The 27,318-nt window shown below is 35.8% G+C and overlaps 1 protein-coding gene across 7 annotated transcripts in view; it reads left to right on the top strand.

The window, feature by feature from the left end:
* The window catches only part of ATRNL1 (attractin like 1), an 899,374-nt gene that overhangs the window by 304,543 nt on the left and 567,513 nt on the right, over positions 1 to 27,318 (top strand). For all 7 annotated transcript variants that reach the window (XR_011648991.1, XM_058298321.1, XM_058298320.2 and 4 more), the window contains 2 exons: positions 4,225 to 4,318; positions 25,933 to 25,985. Coding sequence is in view for 6 of the 7 variants with exons in the window: in XM_058298321.1 (XP_058154304.1) it covers positions 4,225 to 4,318; positions 25,933 to 25,985 (147 nt within the window). In the remaining variant the exon portion in view is untranslated. The remainder of the gene's footprint in view (positions 1 to 4,224; positions 4,319 to 25,932; positions 25,986 to 27,318) is intronic.

Here is a 27,318-nt window from a genome sequence, read left to right as displayed (position 1 = left end):
ACAGAGATTACAGAGTGTTTTCGTAATTGACATTAGGTCAAAGAAGTTCTCTTAACTTCCTTGTTAGTGAAGGTATTCTTATTAATCATGCAGTAATAAATTTTATCAGATGTTTTTTCTTTCATTCTTGGCATAATGATACTTTTTGCTCTTTGAGCTATTAATATGATATATTTATACATCTTCTAATATACATCACATTTGTATTTACAGGTATGTACCTAACTTTGTTATGATATATTAACTTTAAAAATGTGTGGCACACATGTGCATTTATGCATATCTATGTTTACTAGTGAAATTTGACTATAATTTTCTGTTTTCTGTTGTTTGTCTAATTTTTTTCTGTTTTAGTGTTAATATTTTACTGGTATTATATAAAGAATTGGGGAGCATTCTCTACTTTTCTGTTCTTCAGTAGAATTGAAACAATCAGCTACTAGTAAATCATATAAAACCGTCTCCACATAGCGTTTTGCTTATGAGAATTTTCAATTTAAATGACTGATTTTATTTTTTAATGGTCAGTTTTCACAAATTTATATTTTTTTCTAGAAATATGTCCATTTTGTCTAGGTTTTCAAAATTAATTCACTTTCTTTTTAGTCTATGTTGGAACTGTGGTATATTCCTTTTTTATATCCAATATATTTTTTTATCTGGAACTTTGCTTTTTATTTCTTGATCAATCTTATCAGTTCTTAAAAAAATCTCTTTTATTAATGCTTTGGAAAACTGACTTTGGTCTTTTGCGTCCTTATTATTGTATCTTTACATTCAATTTCATTAATTTCTTCATTTCTTTTCATTGTCATTTTTGTTCTACCTTTTAAGGTTTATTTTATTGTCTGTTTCCCAACCTCTTAAATGAAATGCTTTTGGCAAAATTTTAAAGTTTCTTTCTATTATAAGTATTTAAAGCCACAAATGTTCATTTTAGCACTACAGCATCCCATATTTTTTTGATAGTTGAATAATTTTCCACTAACTTTTTAAATGCTTTTCACTTCAAAAATTTTAAAACATCTTCATTATGATTTCTCTCTTGAACTATTTGATGCTTAGAATTTTTTTATTGTTTTTTTTTTTTCCTAGTGTTTGGGTAGGGTTTTTTGTGTGTGAATTTCTTTTTTTGTTGTTGTTGTTTTTTATTTAATTGTATTACAATGAGGGTACATTTTGTGATACTATTTTTAGAAATTTCTTGCAGCTTTCGTCACTTGCTGTTGGAAATGTAATGATCCAAATGTGCTACTTTTTAAAAATAAATTAATGAGTACTAAGTTTAGGTTAGTGGTTATTTCTTGTTAGGGGGAGGCAGTGAGATAAGTAAGGAAGCAGCATCACAGACCAATGCTGTAGTGCATTGGAATTCTAGTCCTTAAATTGGATAGTTTCATGGGCATCCATCCCAATGTATAAATTATGAACAGTTTTATAAGCAAAAAAAGTATATGCAATTTAAAATCAATACCATAACCTCTTGTCTTCACAAAATTAATAAGCAATATTGACTTTGTTTTTTCGGTTTGTTTGTTGTTTTTTTTTTGCTAATAAATATGTAGTTGACATGATAAACAAGCAAGACACATGGGATATAAATAAAACACAACTTTATTTTTCTCTTTCCCTGTTCCTCTAAAATGTATTTAGTAGATAAATTTTTCCCTTGCCCTTGACTAAAATCCAAGACTCACTCTTAGTATAAACTCTGGAACTTTAAAGAATTTAAAAGACAACACATGCTTATATCAGTAATTAAAATTGTTCAGTGCAGACAAAATATTAAAACTCTGAATCTACTTTGAAACCACTTTTTTTCTCCTTCCTTTGTCCTGGATGCTTTCTCTTTCCATAATTAAGATTTTCCTCATTTTCTGACTTGGTAACTGTGTTATGATCTTTATGATCTTTCCTGAGGAAGAGGAGAAAAATGCAGTCTTATATGGGAGATATAGTGGTTATTTTAAAGTCCTCGATGTGAGAGATCACAACTGCTGATCCTTTCTCTCATGGGTGTCTTATTGAACTCTTCTGAGGCTTGGCCTGCCCAGGTGCGTTCTTTTTTTTTTTTTTTTTTTTTTAAGATTTATTTATTTCTCTCTCCCCGCCCCCCCCCCCCCAGCCCGGTTGTCTCTTCTCTGTGTCTATTTGCTGTGTCTTCTTTGTCTGCTTCTGTTGTTGTCAGCGGCTCCGAAATCTGTGTTTCTTTTTGTTGCATCATCTTGCTGTGTCAGCTCTCTGTGTGTGCAGCACCATTCCTGGGCAGGCTGCACTTTCTTTCACGCTGGGTGGCTCTCCTTACAGGGCACACTCCTTGCATGTGGGGCTCCCCTATGCAGGGACACCCCTGCGTGGCAGGGCACTCCTTGCATGCATCAGCACTGCGCATGGGCCAGCTCCACATGGGTCAAGGAGGCCTGGGATTTGAACCGCGGATCTCCCAATTGTTAGGCAGATGCCCTAACCACTGGGCCAAGTCCTCTTCCCAACCAGGTGCATTCTTATTCTTTGCTTAATTATAGGACATACTTTATTCCTGTGTTGGCAGCTTCTCCCACAGCCCCTCTTGTTGAGCCCTCTGATGCTTCCAGGCAGTCTTCTTGGTCAGTATTTAAAGCAGCTCCAGGCTAGCCAGAGAAAACACACATTCTCTGTCTTCAGTGTAGGTGCTGATACTTCCTAAAAGTAGTCCTCTCTATGCCATATGGATTCTAGCAGATTCACATCAGGTTCTACATATAGTCCAAGTGTTGTACCTCTCATTAGGTTTGAGGAAGAAGGCAGACAACCATTCCCTTGGGAGGAAGAAGTCAGGATTCATAACACTCATGTGGCTTTTACTGACAAACCTCAAATCTCTCCTTTTACTCTTTGTGGCTTATTTTATTGACTACATCTGGGTAAAGGGTTTTTTGCTGAGAGCCTCCAACTATTGTTTGAATTTCTTCCTTTGAAAATTTTCATATTGGCCTCATATTTCACTTTATTGTGCAAGACCTATTTTCTCTTGGTGCCTCAGTTTAAATATCAGTGTTATTATTTGGTTATATTTGTTTGCATTTAGTTAATTACCATAAATGTTATAGTTGCCATTGATATTTTAAGAAAAAATAATTTAAAAGTTGAACATTGAGAAAATTTGACTTATCAGCTTATTTTTATGTGTATTTGAATCAGGAAAGTATTTTTCATTTTTTTCAATAGAGCGGTTTAGCTAGCTGGTGAAGTGCAAAACAATATAGTTCTTATTAAAGTTTTTGAAAGTGTTAGTGATATGATTAGCCTTGTCTCCTTAGAATGTATCACTGGGTTGGGGAATTAATTATAACCTAGAATTATTGACAGTGGAGAAATCAGCTGTTAGTGATTGTTTTGTGGTTAGTAAGAGAGAGTCAGTGATAGAACTTTAATGGCAGCTATCAGAATGAGAAGGAGGGATCAAATACAAGAAACTTATACATGTAAGAAACTAAAATGTACCAATTGATTGGATATTGGGCACAATAAAATGTAACATTCGTGTCCTAAATAATTGGAATTCTGCTGTTTAGCAAAGAAGTACAACATACGGAAAATGAGACTTGAGTTCATATGAACCAAATAGAGCATGTCAATTATATCATGGAATATTTGGCATGCTTTCTAATACAATTTGTAGCTATATTTTAATTATTAGCAGCAGTAATAGTAGTAGAAGCAATAGTGGCATTTATTGAACACTTGATATGTGTTAAGCACTTCAAATTATATTATCTCATTTAATTCTCATGACAATACTGAGTGCTAAATTTTCTTCTTGTTTTGTAGATAAGAAACTAAATTTAGACAGGTTAAATAAATTGCCCATGGTTACATAACTGTAATTATAAGATGCGGATTTTGAAGTGAAGTTGTTTGACTCCAAAGTTGTTGCTCTAACTCATTTCATTAAGTGGATATACATATTAGAAATCAAAAGAGGCTCAGTGATGAATTAGATGAATACTTGGGTGTATAATAGACTTCAGGGTACCCTCAGAGACTTTAAAGAGTTGCACAAAATTCTCAAGTGAATTTATTTCCCTTTAATTAAAAATAACAATTATGATAATCTTGGGTTTTGGATGTCAAGAGGAAATAACATGATATAAAAATAGGATAATAATAATTATTATTCCCTGAAATGTTATGTATATGTTTGTACTATGGAATATTAAACATCATTTTGATTTTGACTTACAGCTTGTACATGCAGTGGCCATGCAAATATTTGTCATATGCACACAGGAAAATGTTTCTGTACAACTAAAGGAATAAAGGGTGATCAGTGCCAACTGTAAGTAAAAATGGCTTTTTAGAAATTTTTTGGATTGGATACTGTAGAAGTAATTGTTATTGTTTTCCTTTTTCAAGTCTAATGTGCTAGTTAAGGTACTGATATCATAAGCTATTTCTACTTGCATTTTATGAATTCCCTTCAAAAATTAAATTGAGAGTTATATAAGGGTTTAAAAAAAAGGACTCATAGAATACATGCTTGTCTTTTGTGTCTCTTTAAAAAGGAAACATTTTTTCCAGTAGAACATATCTTATGTATCAAGCCAGCATTGTTATCTTTACAATTTTATACCATATCTTCTTAAATAATTTAAATCCAATGTTTTTATTATTTATTTTGAATTTTTCATGATTAATTCTCATAATTATAATGCTTTAGCCCTTTAAACTTTTTTCTTATACTTGTCCTCTTCTTTTTTTTATATATTCAATATACAGGAACCTACTATTGTTTTTACTTTTCTATCAGTTCTTTTATTGGTAGATTTTGTACTTTTATCATTTAGTTATTATTCTCATGATCTATCCCCCCCCCAAATTTAACTGTGAAAACAGTTGTTTCAGATTATTTAACTTTTTTCTTGTTCATATATATCATGTATCATTAAAATCAAGTTTTTATGGTTTGGGTTGCAAAGGTGCAAACACATATTTGTCTAAGGTACTGTACCTGACACATACCTTAAATTCCAACTTCAAAATTTATAGAATTATGGGAAAATTTTAATAAAAGATGCTTGAAAATATAAATATATAAAAGTTTATTTTCAAATAAGTCCATTAACCATGGAAAATAATTCTTTACTTTAAAAATTATTTATTTGCAAGGGGGGAAGTGTGGCTCAAGTAGTTGAGCACCTGTCTCCCACATGAGAGGTCCTGGGTTCGCGGTTCCCAGTGCCTCCTGAAAAAACAAAAACAAACAAAAAATAGAAACAAATGAAACAACCAACTCAGGGAAGCTGATATGGCTGAGTGGTTGAGAGCTAGGTTCCTACATAAGAGGTCCTGGGTTCAATTCCCAGTGCCGAGTACCTCAAAAAAAAAAATTTATTTGTGGATTGCTGGTTGTTTTTAACAGAGGATCCTGACATTGTTTCCAGAGAGCTACAACATAACTATATTGGCTCTTGTATAAAGTTATTCCTTCCACGTCATGACTGACCCCATCGTGGTTTCAATACATTGTGGGTGAGCATAAGAAATTAAATGGGAATTTGAGAGAAGTTTTGTGGAAGCCTGCGATGACAAAAGTAATGTGTTCTCTTTAAAGTCTATATGATATTTTCTTAAAAGTCAACAATTTTCATAGAAAATACCATTTCGCCCAGTACATATTTATATTATGGTTCATTTTTCCATTAAATTCATTTTTCGAGTTACCATTTTTAAGTTCAAGCTGTCTTGGGTCAGGGCCAGATTGAGAACTTTCAGCATCTTGGCAAGGTGAAATATTTGGTGCCTCTTTAAAATGAATATTCTTTTTTCAAAGATTTATTTATTTATCTCCCCATCCCAGTTGTCTGTTCTCTGTGTCTATTTGCTACGTGTTCTTCTTTGTCCGTTTCTATTGTTGTCAGTGGCACAGGAATCTGTGTTTCTTTTTGTTGCGTCATCTTGTTGTGTCAGCTCTCCGTGTGTGCCGCGCCATTCCTGGGCATGCTGCACATTCTTTTGTGCTGGGTGGCTCTCCTTACCGGGCACACTCCTTGTACATGGGGCTCCCCTACTCGGAGGACACCCCAGCATGGCACGGCACTCCTTGCGCGCATCAGCACTGCATATGGGCCAGCTCCATAAGGGTCAAGGAGGCCCGGGGTTTGAACCACGGACCTCCCATGTGGTAGACAGACGCCCTAACCACTGGGCCAACTCCGCTTCCCTAAAATGAATATTCTGACTCCCTTAATGGTACACCTCTCACTGTGGCTGCTATTCCCCTCTCCCAAGTCTATGCCACAGGGGACACTTCCTTAAATGTGCTCCATTTTTTTCCACATGCACCTAATTTCTGTAGGCTTCACAGTTGTCAAAAGTGCAACTTGGTGTCCACCATTTCACCAAACATCCTATCTGATCTCTTCTTACTGGTTTCTTTTACTCTAGGTAAGCCAGTGTTCATGTTTCATCTTTGCCTGTAGACTCCTATGTCTCTTTAATTTGTGGGTCATTTAGTTATTCTGTGCTTTGTTTTTCAACAGTATCAAGAAAAGTCATGAATTTTTAGTTCGTCCTGCTTTTTCTTTTCATTGTAAGGGTGGCAACTTTGCTTTCTAGCTCTCTAATTCCATGAGTAAAAAACTAGAAGTGCTATAACCATGTTCATTTTTACTTCTTTGCTTTAAATAGTATTTCCCCTTCTGCTTACTACATTCTCTTCCCAGAAAAATCCAAATCCTCCTTCAAGTTCCAGCTTAGATAGTCTCTGCTTAAACTCTCCTTATCTCTCAAGATGAATTAATCACTCTCTTTTCATATAGACTTTAAAGAGAACACATTACTTTTGTCGTCGCAGGCTTCCACAAAACTTCTCTCAAATTCCCATTTAATTTCTTATGCTCACCCACAATGTATTGAAACCACGATGGGGTCAGTCATGATGTGGAAGGAATAACTTTATACAAGAGCCAATATAGTTATGTTGTAGCTCTCTGGAAACAATGTCAGGATCCTCTGTTAAAAACAACCAGCAATCCACAAATAAATTTTTTTTTTTGAGGTACTCGGCACTGGGAATTGAACCCAGGACCTCTTATGTAGGAACCTAGCTCTCAACCACTCAGCCACATCAGCTTCCCTGAGTTGGTTGTTTCATTTGTTTCTATTTTTTGTTTGTTTTTGTTTTTTCAGGAGGCACTGGGAACCGCGAACCCAGGACCTCTCATGTGGGAGACAGGTGCTCAACTACTTGAGCCACATTTCCCCCCTTGCAAATAAATAATTTTAATACATAATTTTTACTATATTGGTTTTATACCATAGTGCTACAGAAAACTTTAAAATTTATGTGATAGGAATAATATAACTTAAAAACATTTATTTATGTATTTCAGTGCTATTTATAAAGTTGTCACTAATTAATTTGTTTCTTATTCTTTCTTAAAGGCAGTCTCTAGGCACAATTGCATAGTCTTAGATGTGTGTTGATTAGCAGGGCAGCTACTGGTTAAAATCTGAACACAGTTATATGCAATCTCTGTTAAATTTACATGGCAGTTGCACTCCTAGAAAATTCAGTGTATGTTATAAACATGCAAAAGTATATTGTGGTTATATATAAAATGGAGTTAGGTTCTAGGTGCTGATAATTATGATCAAGTTTTTCACCTACATAAATATATATCAAGTTATTCAAAAGCAGTGCAGGTATGAAAAGGTAACCAACATAATTAAGACACTAGGAAAATGCAAATTAAAACTACAGTGAAATACTAGTTCCACCCCTACAAGGATGGCTATTATTTTTAAAAAATGGAAAATAACAAGTGTTGTAGTATGTTAACAATGGGGAAACTCGGTATGATATATCTGGGAATTCTGTACTATCTTCACAAACATTCTCTATATCTGAAACTTTAAAATTTTAAAAACAAAAATTTAAATGTTTATTTTTAAAAGATTAAATGTAGAATTACCATATAATCCAGCAATTCCACTTCTAGATGACTATCCAACGAAAGTGAAAATAGGGTTTTAAGCAGATACTTGTACACCAATGTGTTTAGCAGCAGCATTCTCACTAGCCAAAAGGTGGAAACAACCCAAATGCCCATCAGAAAATGAGTGAATAAACAAAATATGGTACACAATGGAGTATTAAGAAAGAATGAAATCGTGATTCATAGTACAACAAGGAAGAAACTTGAAACATTCTGCTCTGACAAATAAGCAAGGCACATAAGGACAAATATTGTATGATATTAGTTATAAGAGATGAGAAGAAAAAGTAAATTGGGGGAAGGCAGAGTGTATGTTGGCAGAAAAAAAAGTGCTTCATATATTGTTAGGAACCTATTGCTAGGCGTGCTTTATTTTCATAAGCATCACACAAAGAGCAATTCCAATAATCTTTATAATGGCTAATTTTAATGGCCTCTAGATATTAACATTAATACACTAGATATATTTTAATTCAAAATTATTATAAGATATTGAAGTTATCTCCATTTCACTTTTATTATCACTAATATTTAAGGAAAAAATGTTGTGTGGGTTTTGAAAGTTTTTTTGTTTTGCAGGATTGCCCTGTGCATTCAGGATGTGTAATATTCTTGGCCTTCTTTTCTCACTTTTCAATAATTTCCATTAGAACTCCAAAATTACTGAGGTAACTAAATGTTACCCACATATTAATCCCCATTGAGGACCACTGACTTAATCAATGTTTTCCTTTATCTAGCTAAAAAGTTTTTAGCTTTTCATTTATTGTACATAATATCTTGGAGCATTTTACCTACTTCTGATGAAATTTACATATATTGATGGTAGATGCTATGTTGGTAGATCAATCAATACGACATATCAAGAATCATGTTTTACTTTTTATGCACGGTTAACTTTAAGATAAAATTTCTCAAAGACATTTGGAATTATAAATACAATTCTTGATATATATGGCAATACTACTAAACAGTATTTTAAAAATGATTGGATTAATTCATAATCAATTTTCCTTTTCCCTTCCTTATACCTTTCGTCTTTAACAGATCTCACAACTTCTTTATTGCTACCTATATTAGGCTTAAGACACTCCTGGAGTATGTGGAGAATCTATGGTGGTATGGTGATTAAAACTTGGAAACGGGGACCAAAAATCTGCTTTATTAACAAGCATGCCAAATGATTGTGAAACAATTGTCTTTAACACAGTTTGAGAAACATTGCCTTAGGAGTCTCTTCTTTGTCTTAGCTTCTTAACTTTTTTCTTCTCCCGGATTAACCTTTAGACCAGCAATATTTAAGATTATTATCCATTTTTCTCTATTTTGTTTTATTTAATCCTTTTGGGAGGTGGAAGGGAGAAAATGATGCCAATGTCCCTTCCATTTTAGGAAGATCAAACTCGTGTCTTATTTTCTAGAACAGTGTCTCCCATATATATAAAAAATTATTGTTAAATAATTGTATCTTAAGTCTTTTATGTTTTTCCCAGTTAATCTTGTCTTTTAAAGACAGGAATGGGGCAGACAATCTCTCTACTATTTCTGCATTAATCTGCATTAAGTTCTATGAAGAATATAGAGGAGAATTGTTTGCTGTATGACCTTCCCTTTTGTACCATACCTAATTTGCAAATAGATTGATAAACCCAATTGTATATCAGCAGGTGAATATGGTCTTCAAATACTAAAATTAAATATCATTAAGATTTTATGTAGTATTTTATAAAATGTTAGGTCATTTTTTGCAACTGTTCCTGTAAAGCAGCCTTGATATCTAAGACATGAGACACTTCAGGAACTTTTAAGTTTGCTCTATTCCTGAAACATATATTCAATGAGAGGTTGCAAGGTAATACCAAAAGTCAAAAATCTCAAAACATTCATTCAGAAAGCATGTTCCTAGTCCAGTTTAAGGTTGCCTGATATGACACCACATTTGGTAATGACCAACCCCTACCCCAGGAAGGTGGTCTCCTGGTAAGAAGTTCAACTTAAGCTCAATAACTTCCTATGTCAAGTAAATACATGAGTTCTTTTGGGGTATGCCTACTTTTCGAGTATTTTCTAAGCCAACATCTCATTCCCTAGAACTGTATCAGACTGAATTTTATTAAGTTGTCAACTGTGAAAACTTTCTTAATATAACCAGGCTATTTCTCAGCCTCTATTGCAATTTGGTGAGAGGTCAGTAACTGGGTTGTGATCGATGGGTGGAAGTAATTTTCACCACTTACAGGCCTGGCCCCTAACTGTTTTTTGTGCCATACACTTTGCTTCCCCATCCAACAGTTCAATGGAGAGGAAGATGAGGACCTAAAAGACTGCAGAGCCAAAAGCCCCAGTGCCAGAAGACTGCATGGAGCAATCCCTTTCCCCCAGCTCCTCCCCTCTTCAGCTCAAATTTATACTGTGCTTTCCGTTAGAGTCAAACATTTATTCAGTGAAACTCCTGAAATTTTAAGATTGTTTTTTATTGATTGAATTGGGATACTCTGCCACGAGTAATTACTAGTGCCTTTAGTACCTTGCTTGACATTCTTTTGCACTTTTCATGTAAATAACCTTATAGGACTATTCATTGAGGGTAACTGCTGGAGCTAGGTTAGTGAACTGCCTCTGGGGTGTATAGTGTCAAATTTTTCCTTCAGCTTCATTAACCTCTTAACACTAATGCAAACCTCAGATCTCTTTTATTAGAGCCATTCTCATTGAAGACTATCTCTGAGACTTTAGTTCATGATCTCCGACCTCATAATTATGTTGTCATTAGGTATAACAGAGTTAAGTGGTTTTAACTCTAGATGGTCAAAATATGTCCTAATATAGGTAGAATCTTTGGGATTGCTTGTATAAAAGAAGTATACACGAAGGAACAAAGTATCCAGTTAAGGTATAGGAGATAACTAATTACACATTGAAAACAATTACAAAATGAAAAAGATTTGTATTCCTTTATTTTTTTATTTTTATTTCTCTCCAGTCCCCTCCCCGCCACCGCCCCTCCCCGCCACCCCTTTCCCCCCCCGGGTGTCTGCTCTCTGTGTCCATTCACTGTGTGTTTTTCTGTGACCGCTCCTATCCCTGTCAGCAGCACCGGGAATCTGTGTTTCTTTTTGGTGCGTTATCTTGTTGTCTCAGCTCTCCATGTGTGCAATGCCATTCTTGGGCAGGCTGCACTTTCTTTCGCACTCGGTGGCTCTCCTTACAGGGCGCACTCCTTGCGCGTGGGGCTACCCTATGCGGGGGACACCCCTGCATGGCATGGCACACCTTGTGTGCACCAGCACTGCGCATAGGCCCAGGGTTTGAACCACGGACCTCCCATGTAGTAGGCGGATGCCCTATCCATTGGGCCAAGTCCGCTTCCAAGATTTGTATTCCAAAGAAAGAGAAAACAATTTAAGCATTTAATTTATTTTGTTTAGGCTGCTATAGTTATGATTAAAAGTTATCCTGAAATATCAGGAGATGAAATAAATAGCATCCTAGTATGTTCCAACTTAACCGTCTGTGAAGAAATAAATTACAGTAAATTTCAACATGTTAATGTATTTTATTTATTTGCTTCTTTTCTTTTTTCTTTGCATATCTCACTAAAGGTTTGCCAACTTTATTGATTTTTTAAAAAGAACCACCTTTAAAATTTTTTTCTCAATTGTTTTTCTATTCTCTATTTCATTTATCTTGAATTTTAATTATTTCCTTCCATCTGCTAACTTTGCATTTACTTTGCTCCTGTTTTGCTAGTTTGAGATATAAAATTAGGTTATTAATTTGAGATTTCTTATTTTTTAATACAGGTGTTAGGTATAGCTATAGCTATAAATTTCCCTCTGAGCATTGTCTTAAGTTTTGGCTTATTAAATCTTTATTTTCTTTGTATTTTAAAATTTACCTTATAATTTCTTTTTTAATCCATTGGGTAAGAGTGTGCTACTTCATTTCCACATATTTGTAAAATTTTCAAATTTTCTTTTTGTTATTGATTTCTAGCTTCACTCCATTATGGCTGGAGTAGTTACTTTGTGTGATTTCACTATTTTTCAATTATTTGAGACTTGGCCCAAGATATAGTTTATCCTGGAGAATAATCCATATGCATTTGAACAGAATATGTATTCTGCTATTGTAGGATGAACTGTTCTATATATGTCTGTTGTTCAGGTCCTCTATTTCCTTATTGATCTTCTGTCTAGATGTTCTATCCAGTATTGAAAGTGATTCAGTCTCCAACTGTTATGGTAGAACTATTTCTCTCTTCATTTCTGTCAATATTTGCTTCATGTATTTTGGGGCCTTGTTAGCTATATTTGTGTTTATAATTGTTATATCTTCTTGTTGAATTGATCCTTTTATCAATATATAGTGTTCTTCTTTGTCTCTTGTAACTGTGTTTGATTTAAAGTCTATATTGTGTGATACTACTATAGCCAACCCTACTCTCTTTTGATTTGCAAGGAATATTTTTTCCATCCTTTCATTTTCAACCTGTTTGTGTCTTTGGACTAATGTAAGTCTCTTAAAAACAATTAATATTGGTCATCCTTCTTTATCCATTATGCCAATTTCTGTCTTTTGATGGAAAAGTTTACTTCACTTACATTTAAGGTAATTACTATAGGCAAGACTTCTGCCATTTTGCAAGTCTTATACCTTTTTTTGTCCCTCCCTTCCTCCATTACTGCTTTCCTTTCTGTTGACGTGATCTTTTATAATGATCCATTTTAAATCACTTTGCATTTTATTATGTGTAGACTTTTTAGAAATTTTCTTTATGCTTTATCATTGGGATTACATTTAACAACCTAAATGTATTACAGATTACTTTGTATTGATACCAACTTAATTTCATTTGGCGACACATATTCTGTTCCTATATCCTTCCATTCCTCCCTTTTATGTTGCTTTTGCCACAGATTACGTCTTTATATATTGTGTGCTCAGCAACAAGGGTTTTGTGTTTATTTTTTATGCATTTGAATTTTAAACCATTTGTTTTCGTTTGTCAAAGGGCTGCCAATGCAAAGTACCAGAAATGTGTTGGCTTTCATAAAGGGCATTTATTTGGGGTAAAGCCTTACAGTTCCAAGGCCATGAAAAGTCTAACTTGAGGGACCATAAGATGTGCTTTCTCACCAAAGTCTGCTGTCATGTGTTGAAGCAAGGTGGTGGGCAATCTCTGCCAGGTCCCTGCTTTCCCCCCCTGGACTCGTTCTGTCAGGCTCAGCTGCTCCGCTTTTCCCTCAGTTCTGCGGTAAGCTATCAAGTATCAAGGCTGGTCTCCTCTTGACCTGCTTCATTGGCCCAGCCTCTTGGGGCTTTGATCTTAAGCAGTCCTTTCTCTCACTGTTGCAGAATGAAAAATATGCTGGCTCCTCTTTTCTTCTGTCCATGTGAGTCCATTTATATCAGCTCCAACAAGGGGTGGGACTCAACCTGAGTCAGGCCTCACTGATATAGTCAAATCAAAAGCCCTAAAGTAATCTTATCAAGTAATCTAATCAAAAACCCCTTCCCGGAATTTAATGCAATCAAAGGATATCACACCCAGAGGAGTAGATTAGTTTACAAACATTATCTTTTTCTTTTTCAGATTCATAAAATAATCTCAAACTGCCACACCATTTAAGAAGAGAAAGTCAGCATTACAAATGAAATATGCAGTAATACCTATATTTACCTATATAGTTACCTATATTGGAACTTTATTTCTTCATACAACTTTGAATTACTGTCTAATGGCCTTTCCTTTTAACATGACTCCTCTCTTAGCCTTTCTTATAAGACAGGCCTAGTGGTAATGAAAATCCTCAGCTTTCCTTTAGCCAGAAATATTTTAATTTCTACCTTATTTGTGAAAGAGAATTTTGCTGGATATATTATTCTTGGATAATGATTTTTTTTTTTTTTTTTTTTTTTGCTTTCAGTGCTTTAAATATGTTGCCCCATTGCTTTCTGACCTTTGGGTTTTCTAATGAGAAACTGGATATTATTCTTAGTAAGTATCCTTTGTATGCAATGTGTCACTTCTTCCTTGCTCTTTTCAAGATTCTGTCTTAGTCCCTGGCCATTTGACGGATTGATTATACTGTATCTCAATGTAGTTTTTCTTGCATTCATCCTGTTTGGCAGTCATTGATCTTCTTGGGTTTGTATATTCATGTCTTTCCACAGATTTGGGAAGTTTTCAGTCAGTATTTCTTCAAATATTTTTTCTGTCTCTTTATCTCTTTTTTCTTTTTGGAGACTCACATGATGCATATATAGGTATGCTTGCTGGTATCCCACAGCTTCTTGGACTGGACATATTCAGTTGTCTTATCTTCAAGTTCACTGATCCTCTCTTCTGCCTTCTCTAATGTTGAACACCTCTATTGGAAATTTCATTTAGTTATTATACTTTTTAGCTCCAGAATCTCCATTTGAATCATCTTTATAATTTTTTTTTTTTTAATTTCTCTCCCCTTGCCCCCGCCCCTGCCCCAGTTGTCTGTTCTCTGTGTCCATTTGCTGTGTGTTCTTCTTTTTGTCCGCTTCTGCTTTTGTCAGCAGCACGGGAATCTGTGTTTCTTTTTTTGTTGCATCATCTTGCTGCATCAGCTCTCTGTGTGTGCGGCGCCACACCTGGGCAGGCTGCACTTTTTTTGCATTGGGTGGCTCTCCTTATGGGGTGCACTCCTTCTGCGTGGGGCTCCCCTATGCGGGGGACACCCCTGTGTGGCAGCGCATTCCTTGCACGCATTAGCACTGCACGTGGGCCAGCTCCACACGGGTCAGGGAGGCCCAGGGGGTTGAACCGCGGACCTGCCATGTGGTAGACAGATGCCCTAGCCAGTGGGCCAAGTCTACTTCCTTCCTCTTTATAATTTCTATCTCATTATTAAAATTCTCATTTTGCTCACATACTGTGTTTCTGATTTCCTTTAGTACTTTGCCCGTGTGTCCTTTTAGTTCATTAATCTTATTAAAGGGAGTTGATATAAGATCTTTGATCAGTATCCCAGAGATGGAGCTTTCTCTGGAAAATTTCCTTCAAATACTTTTTTTCCTGTGACTGGGCCAGACTTTTCTATCTCCTTGTATGTTTTATAATTTTTTCTTGCAAACAGAACATTATGAATCTTATGTTGTGGTAACTCTGGAAATCTTTTTCCTTCACTCTTCAGTCTGCCAGTCCAAGAACAAGGAATAAAAAAGAAAAAGAGAGAAATAAATACTAACAAACAGACCAAATGCCCTTTAAAAAAAGATGCATTGCCTCTCCAAGCCCCTAGGTAGATGCCAGTGGGAAGCTGGAAGCTACTGATTCCAAGGCTGAAACCAAGGCCATCATGTACACTGGTCTCTCAGGGATCCACTAGATGAGAGCGAGAGAGAGTGAGAGTGCTAATCCAAAAGAGTACCCTGGGTTTATATCCTGGTAGATGCTTGTGTGAGGCCTGAAGCTGCTGCTATTGCAAGTGCTTAAACCAAGACAAGAATCTCTGCTAGGACCTTAGGGCTCTGCCAGACTAAGAAACAGCCCTACATGTAAGACAAAGAGCAGCCTATCAAAGATGGTATGCAGGCTTTTTGTATACTGGTGGATGCTGGTGGAAGGCAGGGAGCCACTGCTGCCCAGAAGGATGCTGGTCCTCAGGGATGCCCCAGATTGGCCTTGATTTACAATCCTGACCCTAGCTGGCCACTCCCAGAATCCAGGCTGACTTTCCATAACCACTGCTGTTTCCAAGGCTACTTCCCTGGAGCTGAAGAATAGGGGCTTGTGGCAGTTTGATATTGTTTATGAATTCCAAAAATAGATATTGAGTTATGTTTGTGAACTGGTCTGTTCCTCTGGGAATATTAGATTGTATTGGATTCAGAGGTTTCACTTTTACTTGATTAAATTATGATTAAGATTTTGATTGGGCCACATCAGTAAACAAGAGGGTGGGGACTCACAGAGAAAACACACAGCAGAGGAGAGAGTTGAAGTCTTTTGATGCTGGAGCCCCAGGAAGTAAACCCACAGGAGAAGAACTCAGAGGAATAGACATGGCTCCATAGACAGAGGCCCTGGGAAGATAAAGAGCCTGATATCTACAGCTGACCTTCTGGAGAGAACTGAGCAGCTGAGCCAGGAGAGGAGCGAGCCCCAGGAGAAAGACAAGGACTTATCCAAGCCTAGAACTGATATTGGAAGGAGCTGGGACCATGGAGCCTTAAGAGGAAGAGGAAGGCTTAACCCTTGCAGATGTTGGCAACCATCTTGCTCCAACATGTGGCAACAGACTTTGGTGAGAGAAGTAATTACTCTTCATGGACTGGTAACTGTAAGCTTCTACCCCAAATAATACCCTTTATAAAAGGCAACAGATATCTGATATTTTGCATCAGTACCCCTTTGGCTGACTAGTACAGGGCTCATCACTGGTTCTCACCTTCACTTATGAAAGCTAAATTCTTGGCAACCTCTCCCTTTATCTGCATTCCTACAGTTATTCTAAATGCCCATTCTGGTTCCAGGGTTTCCACCTAGTCAATGGCAATTCCTTTCTTCCAGCTCATTCATTTTTCTCATGGAGGGTGCAATCTTTAAAAACATTGTTCTTTGCCATTTTGCATACATACTCTCCCCCACCCTCAAATTTTATTTTTCTTACTGAAAATTTGTGTGAAAACTCTAAAATAATATTTAAGATATGTATTTATCTATTTTTAATTTTCTAAATTTGAATATAAATTTAGTGTTTAATTAAAATTAAATTTTCTTTATATAGCAAATACTGTTTTATCCCTCCTAGGGGAAGAATTACATAAAATTTAGACTAATTTGATTCCTCACAGACTCATGTACTGACAGTGCTAAATTTCAGTATAATCACTATTTAGTCTGTGTGGCAATTTGGTATTGTTTATGAATTCTAAAAATATATATTGGATTGTGTTTGTAAACTGGTCTATTCCTCTGGATATATTAGATTGTATTACACTCAGAGGTTTCACTTTTACTTTATTCAATCAAGATTAGGGCTTTTATTTGACCACATCATTAGGGCAACCTGGTTTGAGTCCCCACCTACAGCTAGCCTACAGCTGTGGGATATATAAATGGATGCTCAATCAAAGACAGGGAAGTAAACAGATGGAGAAGAACACAGAAGCAAGATACTCAGGAAGAGAGAGTGCTCCATAGACAAAGCCCTGGGAAGAAAGATGAGCCTGATAGTCTACAGGTGACCTTGTGGTGAGAACAGAGCAGCTGAGGTCAGAAATAAATGAGCCCTGGGGAGAAAGACAAGCCTTAGGCTGGCCTACAGCTGAAATCAGGAGAAGCTGGGACCACAGAACTTTAAGAGGAAGGAGGAAGGCTAAACCCTCACAGACATTGCCTGCCACTTTGCTCCAGCATGTGGCCACAGACTTTGGGTGAGAAAGTATGTCTTATGGTACCTGAATTGGACTCTTTAGGGCCTGATAACCACAAGCTACTACCCCAAATAAATTACCCTTTATAAAAGCTAGCAGAGTATTGGTACTTTGCATCAGCACCACTTAGGCTGACTAATACAGTCTATATTTGTGTTTTTAATGTAAAATAGTCTCTAAATTATTAGTAATTTCAATTTTGATTGTATTTTTAATCTAGTAAATTTTTTTTTTCAATTTCAAAAATCAGAGTGGGGTGCTTCTGAACTGATGCAGTGGTGACTTAGAGGATTATAGTTCTGCACCTGAGGTGCAAAGCTGAAACTAAGACCCTGTATTAAACCTGAACAATACTCTCTTTTTGTAAGAATGACTAGAAATACATTCCTGAGAAATCAAAATGGAACCAGGTCTCCATGTAGAATAAAAGTCTCCTGGGAGCATTGAAAACCCAAGACAGAGTTACACACATGGGTGTGCAATTAATATTTTCACTAGCCCCATGGTACAGGGATCCCAAGCTCGTAAGTAAATTTACAAATTGGTCTTAATTGAATGAAACTCCTAGGTCAGTGGTTCTGAAACTTTTCATTCTTGGAACTCCTTTACAGCCTTCATTGTTGAGGATCTGAGAAAGTTTTTGTTTATGTGGTTCATATCAATCAATATTTACTGTATTATAAATTTAAAATGAGACATTGAAAAATATTTAACTTAAATTATGAACATATTTTTTACTTTTTTATTTTTTAAAGAAACTTAAATTACATAAATGTCACAAAAAAATATAGGGGACTCCTATATGCCCCACTTCCTACCCATCCCACATTTTCTCACATCAACAACATCCTACATTAGTATGGTACATTTGCCACAAATGGTGAACACATCTTGGAACATTGCCACTAAGCAATGATTATAGTTTACATTGTAGTTTACACTCTCTGCTGCAGACTTTTTCAAGTTATTACAAGATATACAATGGCCTGTATCTGTCATTGCAGTGTCATTTAGGATAATTCTCAAGTCCTGAAAATGCCTCCAAATGACACCTATTTTTCCCTCTCCCTTTGCTCAGAACCTCCAGTGGCCACTGCCTCCACTTCCATGATAAAAGTTCTTCCATTGCTAGGATCACAACAAATCTTCAGTAGAACAACTGTAAGTCTACTCTAGTCCATCACATGGACAGCCCAAAGATTTAAGTCTGTTGGACATAAAAATATCAACTTTACTACTAACCATAAGTTCACAGAGAGGGGCAGCAGAGCCATGTGTAAGGAAAATACAACTGAGTCCAACTCTTTCACACTGGGGAGCACAAACTCTGAAGTCAGTGGGCCCTACTTTGGAGTTTGTGCTCTCCAGTATAAACTTATATATTAAAATAAATAACTCATTTTTAAAAGAATAAATATATATTTCAGTACAAAAATAGTGAGAAGAATTTCATCCTTTTATGTTTGCACAAATGCTTTTGTCAAACTATACTATATTCAACTGTGTAACAAAATCTGGCCTTGTAGATATGTTGGTGAAAAAGGGAATTTTGAATTTTTTTACTTCTTTTTAGACAATTGTAGCTATTCTTTTTTTATATTATATGAAAAATTGACAAGTGTTACTTTTTAAAAAAATTGTGGTAACAAATATAGAACATAATATTTGCCATTTTAACCATTCTCTCCCACCCCAGATGGCTCCCTGATCTGTTTGCTCATTGTTCTTTGCTCATTGTTTTTGCTGTGCTTGTGCTTGTTGTCTGCTTTTTGTTTTTGCTCCTTGCCTTTTTTTCTTTAGGAGGTACTGGGAACTGAACTCAAACCTCCCATGTGGGAGGTGGGTGCTCAATTGCTTGACCAGTATCCATTCCCTGCTCATTTTGATTTTCTCATCTGCTTTTTTCTCATTGTCTGCTCATTGTTTTTACTAGATGTCTGCTCATTGTCTGCTCATTATTTATTTGTCTTCCTTAGGAGGCACCAGGAACCGAACACAGGACCTACTGTGTGGGAGGCAGGTGCTCAACTGCTTAAGCCACATCTGTTCCCCTTTTTAAATCATTTTTAAGTGTATAATTCAGTGGCATTGTTTTTGTAATTATGTATTAGTATCACTGCCTTCCATCACTAAAACTTTGCTTACCCCGGAAAGAAATCCTTTAATCTTTAAGCAATAACTACTCAGTCCCCCTGCCCTGACACCCTGTCCCTGGTAACCTGTATTCTACTGTCTGTCTTTTATGAATTTGCATATTCTAGTTATTGTATGTCAGTGGAATCATGTAATATTTGTTCTTTTGTGTCTGGCTTGTTTCACTTGGCATAATGTTTTCAGTTTTATCCATGTTATTGCATGTATCAGAACTACATTTGGGGAAACGGACTTTGGCCCAGTGGTTAGGGCGTCCGTCTACCATATGGGAGGTCCGCGGTTCAAACCCCGGGCCTCCTTGACCCGTGTGGAGCTGGCCATGTGCAGTGCTGATGCGCGCAAGGAGTGCCGTGCCACGCAAGGGTGTCCCCCGCGTGGGGGAGCCCCACGCGCAAGGAGTGCGCCCGTGAGGAAAGCCGCCCAGCGTGAAAAAGAGAGAGCAGCCTGCCCAGGAATGGCGCCGCCCACACTTCCTGTGCGCTGACGACAACAGAAGCGGACAAAGAAACAAGACGCAGCAAACAGACACCAAGAACAGACAACCAGGGGAGGGGGGAAAATTAAATAAATCTTTAAAAAAAAAAAAAAAAAAAAAGAACTACATTTGTTTTTTTGACTAAGTAGTATCCATACACCTTTTGTTTATCCATTCATGTGTCAGTGGACACTGGGGTTGTTTCTACTTTTTGGCTATTGTATTAATAATGCTGCTATGAACAATAATATACAGGTATCTCTTTGAGTTTCTGCTTTCAATTTTTATGGTATGTAGCAAGGAATGAATTGCTGGGTCATATTTTAAATATATATTTAGTATTTTTAGGGACCACCAAACAATTTTTCAACAGCAAGTTATACCATTTTACATTGCTGCCAGCAGTGTACAAGAGTTCCAATTTCTCCACATCCTTGCCAACTTTTGTGTTTCAGCTTCCTAGGCTGCTCAAGCAAATACCATAGAGTGGGTCAGATTAAACAATGGGAATTTATTTGCTCACAGCTGAGATTAGGAAAAAATTCCAAATCAAGGCATCATCAAAGCTATGCTTTCTCCAAGAATAGTGGGGCATGCTGAGGCAGGCTACTAGTGATCCTTTGTCTTTAGTTTGCTACATGACAAAGCACATGGTGGCATCTCCTGGTCTCTTCCTTCTCTTTTAGGTTCTTTTGATGTTCAGCTACTGGTTGCTTCCTCTCACTTTTTTTCTATGTGTATCTGAATTTCATTCTTCTTATAAAGGACTCCAGTAATGGGATTAAGACCCATCCTGATTGAGGTTGGCCCACCTTAACTGAAGTAATCTCATCAAGAACTACTTATAATGGGTTCACACCCACAGGAATGGATTAAGTTTAAGACCATGCCGCTGTTTTTTTTTAAAGTTTATTTTATTTATTTATTTCCCCCCGGGGGGGGCCTCCCCCTCCTCCCCGCTCCACCCCTTGCCTCTTGCTTGCTGTCTGCTCTCTGTATCCATTCGCTGGCCGTTCTTCTGTGTCTGCTTGTCTCCCTTTGTTGCATCATCTTGCTGCACCAGCTCTCTGCAGGCTGGCTGTCAACTCTCCATGGGTGCTGGCCAGCTTGCCCTCACAAGGAGGCCCCGGGATGCAAACTTGTATGGTAGATGGGAGCCCATTCGATTGAACTACATTCACTTCCCAGACCATGTATTTTTTATTTGTTTTTTCTGGGGTACGTTCAGTTTAAAACCACCACAACTGTTAAGTTTGTTTTTTACATAATAGCCATCCTAGTGGGTATGAAGTAGTATTCCATTGTGGTTTTCATTTGCATAAAAATATTTGCTTCTATTCTTTAGGTTTACTTTTTCATTTTCTTGATAAAATCCTTTGACTCTCTGAAGTTTTTAACTTCATTGGAGCTCTTTTCTTTGTGCCTTTGGTGTAATATCTAAGAAACCATTTGCCTAATAGAAGTTCCTGAAGATTTCCCCCTACGTTTCTTCTAAGAGTTGTATGGTTTGAGATTTTGTACTTAAGTTCATTTTTATATATGGTATAAGGAAGGTGTGCACCTTCATACTTTTGCATGTGGTATCCAGTTTTTCCAGCTTCATTTGTTGATAAGACCATTCTTTCCTCATTGAATGGGCTTGGCACCCTCAAAAAATGAATTAGCCATAGATATATGCGTTTATTCCTCAACTCTCAGCTCTATTCCATTGGTCTATTTGACTTGTCTTCCAGCATCACACTGTTTTGATTAATATAGCTTTGTAATAAGTTTCAAAAATTTTGAAATGTGAGACATCCAACAAGGTTGTTTTTGAGACCACTTGTAATTCCATATAAATTGCAATGTGTAATCTGCAGCCACACCAGTGAACTTTTCATCCTTTGATACCTATCTTGCTTGTATAAAAGATCCATTCACAGTGCAAGATAATCTATATCCTTTAACAAATCAATTTTATTGATACGTATTAATAGAGCATAAATCCATCCTAAGTGTACAATCAGTGTTATTCCGTATAATCACGTAGCTGTGCATTCATCACTCCAATAATTTTCAGAGCATTTTTATTATTCCAATAGTAGTAATAATAATAAACAGAAACCCATCCAATCACCCAACCAAACAAAACTTATCACTTTCAATCTCTCTATGCTTCCCCTACCATACATAGCTGCTATTCTGTTTCCTTCTCTCTAGTATATATGTATTTATATTTTGTAAAACGTATTATATATATAATATCATGTATATTCATATTTACATGAGGTTTCACTGTTTTAGTACCCCATTTTACATTTTTTAGCTTCCTTCTAGTAATATGAATGTCCTTAGGCTTTCCCTTTCAGCCACTGTCATACCCATATAATAGCTCTGCTAATCACAAACAGCATGACGTGCTCTCACCGTGTCATTTATTTCCAAAGATTTACAAACAACCTTTTAACCAATTCTGCACAGATTAACCATCAGATTTCCATTCTCTACCCTCATTCTATGTCCTGGTGACCTATATTCTAATTATTAATTCTATGAGTTTACATAATATATGTAGCATAATAGTGCAGTCATACATTATTGGTCTTTTTGTGCCTGGCTTGCTTCACTCAACATAATGTCCTCCAGGTTCATCCATATTGTTTTATGCTTCATGACTTTGTACTGTATATACACCACAGTTTGTTTATCCATTCATCAGTTGATGGACACTTGGGTTGTTTCCAACTTTTGGCTATCATGAATCATGCCACTATGAACATCATTGTGCAGATGCCTATTCGAGTCACTGCTCTCAGTTCTTCTTGGTATAAACCTAGGAATGATATTGCCAGGCCCCATGGCAAGTCTATATTCCATTTCCTTAGGAACTGCCAAACGGTCCTCCACAGTGACTGTATTCTACATTTCTATCAACAGTGAATAAGCATTCCTCTCTCTCCATGTCTTCTCCATCATTTACAGTTTTTGACTTTTTAATAGAGGCCAGGTCTAATTGGTGTGAAATATCTCATTGTAGTTTGATTTGCATTTTCCTAATTGCTAGTGGTATAGAACATTTTTTCATGTATTTCTTTGCCATTTGTATTTCTTCTTTGGACAATTGCCTTTTCAAGCTTCTGCCTGCTTTTTAATCGGTTAGTTTCTCTTTTTATTGTTGAATTGTATGATTTCTTTTTGTATCATGGATATTAAACCCTTATCAGATATGTGATTGCTAAATATTGTCTCCCATTGAATCGGCTACCTTTTCGCACATCTGACAGAGTCCTTTGAGGTGAAAAAGTGTTTAATTTTGGGAAAGTTCAATTTATCTTTTTTTCTTTTGTTGCTCATGCTTTGGGTGTAAGGTTTAAGGAACTAAAGCCTGCCACAAGATCTTGAAGATGTGTTTTGAGATTCATTCACGTTTTCATACCCATGTACTGTAATTCAATCCATTTCGGTCTGTAGGTTATTTTATTTACTTACTCTTAATTATTAATTCTTTTGCTGGACATTTGGTAGAAAATTGTTTATTGTTACACCTAATGCTTTTAATAGTGTTTGTGTGTGTGTGTGTGTATATATATCCTGGATCACAAGTGCATACAGTTTTATTGGGTATTTAATGGCTGCCCATATTTTTAACTTAAGAAGATTAACAGTTTTTAAAGTGGTTATGTAAAGTTGTATTTCCTGCAAGGCTGTATGTCTGCTCTTAATGCTGTACTTGGTATTATAAAGCATTTAATAACTAAAGAGTTTAATCACTTTTTAATATGCTTAATTGCCAATTGATTTTCTTTTTATGAAGTAGTGTTCCTTGAAGTTTCTTGTGATTTTCCTATTGGATTCTCTTTTACTTCATCATTTGTAGTAATGTTTTATACATTCTTGACACAAGTATTTTTTTGGTGATATGTGTAGCAAATATCACTTTGTGGTTTGGATTTTAACACTGTTTTGCATATCTTTTAATGAAGAAAAGATCTGAATTTTAACATAATTCAAAACATTATCTTTTCTCTGTGCTAGTACTTTTTTGGGGTCCTGTTTAGGAATTCTTTACTTCCTCATTTATTAAATAGCATTCACCAAGATGGCCAATTGCTCCTGGATTTTTCTCTGTATGAATGTTTTTACTTCTTGTCCAACTTCTTTAAAAGATATAGAACTAGGGAGTGGATGTAGTTTAGGGATTGAGTGCTTGCTTCCCTTATACTAGATCCTGGCTTCAATCCCTGGTAACTCCTAAAAGTAAAAAAGGCCAATTTTACCCTGATATGCCTAGATATGATTTTTTTAAATTCATTTATAGGGTTGAGGTTTCAGAAACTTTCACCATTACTCTTCAAATATTACTTCTCCATCTCTCTCTCTCTCTTTTCTCTTTCAGTACTCAAATAGCACCATATCTTGCATATCTCAATTTTTAAATAGGTTTTAATTTTCTTGAGCACTTTCAGGAATACAGGAAAATTGTGTGGAACATAGAGTTGCCATATACCTCTTCTCTCTCCTGCACACAGTTTATCCTATTATTAACATCTTGCATTAGTGTGGTACATTTGTTAGAATTGATGACCCAATATTTTTTCAATATGACTAACTGAAGTCCAGAGTTTACATTAAGGTTTACTATTTGTCTTGTACCATTCTATGGGTTTTTACAAATGCATGACGTTATGTATTCATCGTAACAGTATGATACAAAATAGTTTCATTGCCTTAAAATGCCATGTGCTTCATTCACCTCTTTATCCTTCTTCACTTGCACTAAGCTCCTTGCAACCACTGATCTTTTTACTGTCTCTATAATTTTGCCTTTTCCAGAATGTCACATAGTTAGAATCATGTAGCTTTTTCACATGGACTTCTTTGACCTAGCAATATGCATTTAATGCTACTCTGTCTTTTCATAGTGATAGCTTATTTTTTAAATTATTGATTAATACTACATTGTGTTGATATATGTACTAATATATGTACTAAAATTATTCCTCAGTTCTAATTAACTTTATTAAAATTAAAAACATTTTTCTATAGGTCTTTCTCATCTCTTTAATCTTATACATATAATTCAAATATTGTTACTTTGTACAATATTTGACTGGTGTATACATTTTGAAATAATTTATTATGAAGAGTGTTCCCAAAGTGGCACTATGCAAAACCAAGCTGTATCTTTACTAGATACCAATTAGTCATTTCAACTTAATTTTGAAAATGAATTGAAAAATGTGAACTTCAGAAATTTTGAAAATACTTATCATATCTTCCCATTGCTATAGCTAATCATATTTTTTCACTTTATTTAATGTAACTTAGTGTTCATGATTTTGAATGCACCTATATATTCCTTCATTTCTTATAAACTGCTTATGTGAATTCTTAGTTTGAGTTTCTGAATTTAACTCATATCATTCCAGTTTGTTTGGGTTGGTTTCTTTAGAGAAAGCTTTTCTATACTCTAAATAAAGAAAGTCTCTTTTATACAGATTCATTGGGAGAAACTGGAAAAAATTACATTAATTTCAATGACTATCACAAATAAGAAAATGATGTGGATTTATGAATTCTCTTAAATTTCTTGCCCTACCTAAAAACAGCCTCTATATTTTTATACATCCTTTCAATTCTCCTCACATTATTAAGAGAGAATCCACATCCCTATGCTCATAATTCTATCCCATCTGCTTTGTCACATCTCTATTTGTCTTTTTTATGTTTATTTTCTTTATTTCTTCTCTTGCTTATGTTCATAGTTGGGCTTTTTACAGTTCCTTTGAAGCTTTGCTTTTAAAACTTTCAATTAACTTTATAGTTTTAAAACTGTCTTCTTAATATAGAGTTTAAATACTTTTTTGCTTGAAGAAAAATATAAAGCTTTTGAATTACATTAATAGTAAATGTATTTTTATATTTCTGCAGGTGTGACTCTGAAAATCGCTATGTTGGTAATCCACTTAGAGGCACATGTTATTGTAAGTATCTGAATTTTTTTTTTGTTTTAAATAAGTGGTTTGTATTATTAGTTTCAGATTATTTTATAACTTACCCAGGATGATTTCCCATTTGCTATGTAATCTAACATGATCACATGAGAATTATTTATCACCATATTCACAGGTTCCAGTGATACTCAAAGGGAAGGATAATGTTATACATGAGTTAGGGTCATTGGGCGTCATTTTGCATTCTGCCTATCGCAGTCCTCCTGTTGACCCCAAATTAACCATGTCCATCCCACTTACAAAATATATTTACCCTATCTCAAGATCCACCCAAATCTCATCCCATTAAACAATAGTTTACTCCAAATTCTCATCTAAATCTTTTTAGATCAAAATTCAAATTCTTATCACATAAGCTGTCAATGAGGTTTCTGGGTTTTGTCCATTTGGGGGCACAATTCCTCTCTATAATGGATGTGTAGCAATAAGAAGACAAATTATCTGCTCTCAACACTGTCAACGTACAATGGCTGATCAGGCGTAGGATAACAGCTATAGAAATTCAAGTTCAAAAGAGGATTGGAGGGGAATGAAAGATAGAAAGGAGTCACTGGTCAATGACATAAGTTTTGAGATCCAGCAGAAGAAATGTTGGCTTTTTACTGGTTATGTGTCAAAGTCTGGGAATACCTTTGTGTTACTTGGCTCCCTTATCTGAGTCATTCTTTTTTTCCATCAAAGTAGTACATGTTTGCAGCTGGGCCGTTTTATCAACCTACTTCTTGCCATAGAATTTTGGGGCATCTAACAGCTTCCTTTCGTTTCATATTCTCTCTTTCCTTTCAAGCTGGCACGATGTGCCTGTATTCTCAGTTGAAAGTATCAAAAGGCTGACATCAAGGATCAGCAGAGTCAGCAGTTCTGATTTGTGACTCTGAGTCCACTTTCTAACTCACTGGTTAAAAGCAGAATTAATTTCTTCGCCACTGTAGGATCAAAGTCCCTGTTTTCCTGCTAGCTGTCACCTGGGAACTGCTCTTAGTTCCTAGAAGCCTCCTGTGGTTTTTCATATGTTACCCCCAGATATTTGCTTTCTTTTAGGCTATCCAGAGCATGTCTTTCTGACTTTGTAAGCAGCCAGAGAAATCTCTCTGCTTTTTATTTTCTCACTTGATTGTGTCAGTGCAAATCAGGATAATCTCCTTTTTGCCATCTAACAGCTTAATCATGGGAGATATATCTCATATTCACATGTTTTACCCACACTCAAAAGGGAGGGGATTAAACAAGGGTACCTTCATTGGAGAGCATTTTAGAATTCTGCTTACCATATTTTCCCATGTGAATTTATTTCCAGTGCCCA

This window comes from Dasypus novemcinctus, chromosome 6 (genome assembly GCF_030445035.2).
Source record: "Dasypus novemcinctus isolate mDasNov1 chromosome 6, mDasNov1.1.hap2, whole genome shotgun sequence".
NCBI lineage: Eukaryota > Metazoa > Chordata > Mammalia > Cingulata > Dasypodidae > Dasypus > Dasypus novemcinctus.
The sequence above is the reverse complement of the archived record's forward strand: the minus strand, read 5'-3'. Positions and strand labels throughout refer to the sequence as shown.